The sequence below is a fragment of the Glycine soja genome, chromosome 18, assembly GCF_004193775.1.
Source record: "Glycine soja cultivar W05 chromosome 18, ASM419377v2, whole genome shotgun sequence".
NCBI lineage: Eukaryota > Viridiplantae > Streptophyta > Magnoliopsida > Fabales > Fabaceae > Glycine > Glycine soja.
Genome location: NC_041019.1, coordinates 5,729,709 through 5,736,245, shown reverse-complemented (window position 1 = coordinate 5,736,245; position 6,537 = coordinate 5,729,709). Strand labels below are relative to the sequence as shown.

General features: G+C 31.1%; 1 protein-coding gene across 1 annotated transcript; it reads right to left on the bottom strand.

The window, feature by feature from the left end:
* Window positions 1–1,147: 1,147 nt before the first annotated feature.
* Window positions 1,148–3,965, bottom strand: LOC114395027 (omega-3 fatty acid desaturase, endoplasmic reticulum). The gene is made up of 8 exons (XM_028356714.1): window positions 3,567–3,965; window positions 3,322–3,411; window positions 3,131–3,197; window positions 2,872–2,964; window positions 2,542–2,727; window positions 2,313–2,393; window positions 1,819–1,956; window positions 1,148–1,541 (listed from the first exon to the last, which is right to left on the bottom strand). Exons 1-8 carry the CDS (start codon window positions 3,860–3,862, stop codon window positions 1,350–1,352), a joined length of 1,143 nt encoding a protein of 380 aa, XP_028212515.1. The 5' UTR covers window positions 3,863–3,965; the 3' UTR covers window positions 1,148–1,349.
* Between the last annotated feature and the right edge of the window lie 2,572 nt (window positions 3,966–6,537).

Genomic DNA, 6,537 nt, shown 5'->3' with positions numbered 1-6,537 from the left:
AATAAAAAAAAATAATAGAATAAAAAACTAATAATATAAAATTAATGAGAAGTTAATGTAAATTAAAAAAATTAAAAAAATTAAAAAATTAAGAAATAATTTAAAAGTAAAATTGTCCAATAAAAGTGAAGAGTAATTTAGTGGGTGGTTATCTAATTTATATTAATGGGTCAGTTTTAATTTACGTAATTAAAGAAGATTAATTATTACTACTTTAATATTATTAAGAGTAAGAATAAAGTGGTTTAAAAAATATGGAGACCAAAAACAGTTAAACAAAATGCATGCTTTTTTTTTTGTTGTTAACCGTGAATGAGAAAGGATGGAGATGAGGTAGAAAAATGCGAACTTCCGCCTTTTGGTATCTTTTTAAAAGGAGAGGATGGAAAGAAGAGAAAAATCTAATAAAAAGACAAAAAAATATTTATTGTTGCATATCTTTCTATTTTATGAGAGATGTTTATATTATTTTAATATACATTTTTTTTTTACTTTTTATAAATTAAATAAGAAAAAGTTTAACTTTTTTTGATCAAATAATCTAAAAATTATAATACTGTTCTCATTTTCTTTTCTCTCTTTCTTTCATTTTGATTCCTTTCCTGAATCAAACATAACAAAACATACACTTGGTATCCCAACCGAGCACTTTGTGTGGTTGAAATAAAAGTGACATTGCTGTAACGTGATTCATGGCAGAGCTTGATGCAGACATGAATTACTATGTTAGTTATAACGTCATCTCACAACCTGTCTTTGTACTGTTAAAACGACAATGTCAAAAAGGATTGGGTTATGTATGGCTTTCCTTTGTAATTTTGCTTTTAAACTATGCTAACATTCTGATTCCGAACACCATCGAATAAGGAGAAAAAAAATTTGATTTCCAGTTTAATAAAGTCTAAAGAGCAAGATATACTTTAAAGAGTAAAAATCTCACCAATAATTGTTACTTTGAAACGGTTGAAACTTCAATTTTATAATTTATTATACATATATATAATCATAATTTTAACTATTAATTATTCAACTAATAGTTATTATTCTGTACTTTTTTCTTTAAAATTCATTCAATAGTTGGTTAAGCCATCGTAAGAGGATTCTTGACGCGTGCAATTCTGACAAAGCACATAAAAGCTTATAGAAGTCAACTAATTGATGATCTGGGTATTGAAAAGTAGATTCAATTCTAACATAGCATGCTTTGAAAAGTAAGTGCATTTCTAGCATAATTTATGAAAGCTTATACATGTCACCTAATTGATTTGAGTAGGTAACATATTCTAAATTACATATTACATAGGAAATAGTATTTAAGAGTGAAATAGGTAAATGTAGCATCAAAAACTTTAGTTGGACTGGGTCCAAGAATCTTTGTGGAGCTGGGAATCAGTCTGGTAGTACACAATGTCGCCAGAGTCGCTAACGAAGTGATCCTGACTTATGCTGTGGAGCAAGTACTTTATTAGATGAAGTGGCAATGGCCCAGATTTCTGAGGCTCACGATAATACTTTCCTAGCACTGCCTTTGCTGCTTTAGTCTATTGTGGGACAACAAAAAGAATAAGAAAATGAAAAAAGAAAGGAACAATTCAGGACCATAGAAGGATTATTGATTGTAGAATAGGAGAAATTATTATATGTAAGGTGGGAGATCATCACATGTTTGTGGTCTTGACCAATTTTCGATTGACATATAATCGACTTTTTCAATTTAGAAGAAAGAATTAAGAAAGTTTGATCATGTGTTATGTGAAAATTGACTTAGATCACATAGGCAGACATACAATAATTTCTTGTGAAATAGAGAATTAATACCGCATCGATTAAATGATAATGTGGAATTTGAGGGAAAAGGTGATGGATAACATGGGTGCCAATGTCATGGTGAATGTTGTTGATCCAACCATAGTCGCGATCTACTGTTGTAAGACCACCCCTTAGATAACTCCATTCCTGTGAAATTACATATAGACAGAGTAACATGGAGTAAGTTTCTATCTTCTTTTGAAGGATGGCAAAACTGCACATAAATATGTTTTATGTTGAAACTACCATAATTCATAAATAATATATTTACTACAAATGGGGTTCTCTTTTCTGAAGTAACCAAATGACAAATTGGGCTATAAAGTAGGTGAAAATAGTGGACGGTTTGGACTTGTGAGGACAATTTGGTCATGAATTTGACTTTAAAACAAGTACAAGCGTAGATCTAACAATTTGCTTGGTATTTGCTTAATTTCGAAAACTATTTTGAAAAAAAAATTCTCTTAAAATGTTAATGAAACAAATTGTGTTAAATGGGATACCTGGCCACGGTACCAAGGCAGTTTCTGCTTGTAACCATGATGATGCAAGTACGTGACGAAATCCAGCCACATGACGAAGATCTACACATGTTCAAGTTCAAATAAGTGAACAAAATATTGGACTTGGACATGTGTTAACCCCATTAATTATAGGGCATTACTTCGGTGTAGGTTGCAAATAACCCACACTGGTGTGCGATGTATAAAGAAAGTGTGAGAGTGAGATTACCAAATAGGGAACCCCATAGAGCTTGAGCATAAAAAGTGGACCCATTGTGAGGGAAAGATAGAGAAGCACAGAAAGCATGATGCCCCAACACAGAGTTGAAGTTAGCACATCTCTTCTCTCACCAGGAGAGAACAAGTTGCTGTAAGGGTTGAAATGAGAGCCTTCTTTTCCAGGGCTTCTGCTCCACTGAAATATATGGTTCATATCACAAAGAGAGAGTGAGATGCTAGACCCAATAAAGTCCTTTCCTTTCAATTTCAAGAATTCAAAATTTTAGAAATATAAAAATTGAGGTACTATATAGTAAATTCTGGAAAAAGAGGGTCTCACCAAATAAAAGGGGTATGCAAAGATGGGGAAAGGAAGAGTGAATCTCATCATTCTTGTCATGTTGTCTAGATTCTTGTAAACTTTCTCTGTAAGCTGACATAAAGGCATAAAGACACATAATCATGAACCACTTCATGAAATTCACATCTCTCTAGGTACCCCCTTTTCTTCTATTGGAACACAACCAAATCTAACCACTGATTAAAATTAAGAAGAAAGAAAAAATGTGGAAATTAATCAAGCAAACTCATAGTAATACCGGAACCCATGATTCATCCTTCTCAACATGGCCATGGTTCTGATGGTGAGTCCTGTGGCTAATTCTCCTGCAAAAAATCCATGAGTTGTAAAAATGGTTAGGTTGTCAAATCAGACCAAAGATTTTTTAACAAACATAAAAAAAAAATTTAAGGACAAAGTGAACATGAAAAGTTGCTAAAAGGAACCGACCATCCATGGTATGGTACAAGAATTGAAGAGTGCAAGATGTGGCCCACAATGCTGTTCAACAAAGGACTGTTTGAAAAACTTCCATGACCACTGTTCCATGCATCAATCAAATTAGAACTCACCATGACAGAACATATGAACGAACAATCATGCATAACCAAGTGAAATGAAATGACTAAAGCATCACTGAGAAAAAGGCACAACAACATAACATAACATAACAATTTGTAATAATAATTAGTTACCAATCATGTCCAAGAACAAAAAGTGCCCAAAACATTGTGCCTTGTGCAGGCCAATAGAGTGGCCAGAAGAACCAGCTATTGAAGCCGATTGCTGCAGCTACCAATGCAGTCACTACCAACACATCCCTCAGAACATAACTCAGAGATCTCAATGTGTTCTTCTCCCAGCAATGTTTTGGAATTGCTGCTCTGATATTTGCAATCTTGAAGGGTGGTGGAGCACTTGGATCAAAATAAGCTTGATCTTCTTTCCCTGCACCATTACCAACATGTTGTAGAGGCTGTGCTTGAACCATTTTTGCTCAAATGTTTCTTTCTCTGTTACAATGCTGCTTTGGAGAGGGGTGATAGCTATATATAAGATGAGTGTAGAGCAGATGGTGGTGAATTCTCTCAGAAGGACACATGGGGTCACATTTATGTAACAGCATAAAGTAACAGTAATCATATTAATAGTAACGGCATAATACTTTTTATTAATTAATTTACCTTTATACCCTTTACTTGTATTGCATTGCTTTCGTAACTATGAGAATGAAAAACTCCTAAATACAAGATACATCATTCATACATGTCACCTCAATGCCTTGGTTATATCAGGACGAGTAGGACTAACACGTTACATGAGCAAAATATTTCACTGATTTTGTGAAAAAATCGTGGTTGACCAGATTTATTTGGTTGAGTATCGCTTTTTATATTTTTTTTATTCACATTTGAAATCATATTTAAGAATTTCGAATCTAGTAACACTCAAAAGTCTTTAATAAAAGACTAAAATTACAATGAAAGTTTTATAAGAACTAAAATTAAAAAAATAATATATATTTTAGTATCAAAAATATACTTTTTTTGGTCTTAAATACAAACAATAAAAGTTTTTTATTTTTTTTATCTCAAATATAAATAAATCTCAACTATCTATATTTTATTTAATAAGATTCTTTTTAAAATATTCTTCATTTAAACAGACTTTTTTATGTTTGATATCAAATTTCAATAAAATAAAAGATAATTTAGGAATATGTTTATTTTTCAATTAAAAATTATGTAATTTAATGAAATTAACGAATTTTTTTAATAAATATGAAGAATGTTTTTTTATAATCAAGAAAAGAAGAAAGAATTTTAATTTTGACAAAATAATTCCTTAAGTTCTTTTACATTAGTTCATTTTCTATACCTGGAAATCTTGAATTTTTTTATTACTAATTGATAACTTGGACTTATGATTTTTGTATTCTGATGAATAACATAAATATATACCAATGCAGATTATTTTATGACTTCTGGAATAAGAGTTTTGTTATTAAATTAGTTTTATAATATTTATTATATTTTCAAAGATTTATTTACTACATTCTAAAAAAAAAATTATTCAAATTTAAATAACTTTAAACTAGATTTAGTCAAGTCATATCCAATTATAGTTAATTGAATGATAAAATAAGAAAATAAATTATATTGATTCGAACATTTTTTCTCTTTACTAAAAAAACATTTTTTCTCTTTGAAACTGACCAATCTAATATCACGACAGCTCGACTTCCTGTATCGTTTCCCTGAAGTTGAATGCTAGTACTGTCCACATAGTATTACTATTATATTGAACAAACTTAGCATTTCACAAGTACGGTTAATTTCTTGTTGAAATACCTATTTTTTCTTTTTTGTTGTTGAACTTTAACTGATTAATTATTCCTTCCTAACGCATACATGTTACTTTTTCCTCATATCATATTATTTTATGACTTTTTTTTGCAACTTTACCTCATTTCTGCTTCTGTTTCATGTTTTTTAACAAGTAAAATAAATGAACTTCGTAATTTTTTTTTTAGTATCACAATAAATGAGCACATGTATCTTTATACCAAATTCAGTTATATTTGACTTCTAAGCCAGCTTTTTTAAGTTTTTAGAGACTTAATTATTAATTTAGTCTTTAAATTATTTTAAAAAATTTAATTTGATCTCTAAATTTTTAAAAGATTTTATTTGATTTCTAAATTCTTAAAAATATATTAATTTAATTATTTTCATAACATTAAATCATAATTTGTGGTGGTTTAAATTATGAATAGTAACGATTAAAAAACCATCACTATATTTATTTTTATTTTAAAATTAAAAATACAAGAAAAGTAAACAAAAGTTTCTTCCTTCTCCCCTGTTACCTCCATCAGCACCCACCATAACTTCCAGGAAACCCAAACCCAACCCCAACAACAACATATCTAGGTGTTGGGATCACGAGGAAACAATGATGCTCAACATTTAAAAGGTATGGGTTATGGTGTGTTCTCATATGAAGTTGATTCAAACTTGGTGGTGGAGGAATGGCTTGTGTTGTCATGGACATACATGGAGCTCACTTGAGCCAATATTGAAAGCAAATTCGAAGTGCAAGTGGGGGAGAAAGAGCAACGAGGGGGTGTTGGGAGAGGAGGGAGTGTGCGACGCAAAGGTTGTGGTCCTGTCGTGCGAGTCTGAAGTGAGAGAACACTGCGCGATAAGCGGCACGCGACATCAATGGGGTGGCGACGCCTGTAAAACTTAAGGGTTCCCTAGATTAACAATTATAGGAAACTAATAGGATTTTGAAATATATGATTCTCACAAATAATAGATAAATAGTACATATCTTTCTCCATAGTGAGACTTCTCTCCGGTGCACTTTGATTCCTTGAAAAAGGAGAGAAACAAGATTTCGCTTCCTTGACTATTCTTTCTGTCTCTCTACGTTCGTGATAGCTAGGAGTTAAAGAGAATACTTTTCTCTCATGAAGAAGATATTTTCTCACGTTAGTGGGTATTAACCCCTTTATAACCACTATTCTTATCAAGTAGCAGTTATTTTTAGAAACTTCTTATATTTAACCCAATTACAATTTAGTCCTTAATTATTAATTATTTGTTTCTTAATCTCTACATAAGTCACATGCCTCCCACATGAGACATTAATTCTAACATT

Excerpts from the sequence above, each read along its gene's own strand:
- LOC114395027 (XM_028356714.1), bottom strand. The coding sequence starts at position 3,862 with ATGGTTCAAGCACAGCCTCTACAACATGTTGGTAATGGTGCAGGGAAA. Across the intron at positions 2,394-2,541 it reads TCTATGGGGTTCCCTATTTG|ATCTTCGTCATGTGGCTGGA; the intron begins GTAATCTCACTC and ends GAACATGTGTAG. Across the intron at positions 1,542-1,818 it reads ATTATCATTTAATCGATGCG|ACTAAAGCAGCAAAGGCAGT; the intron begins GTATTAATTCTC and ends GTCCCACAATAG.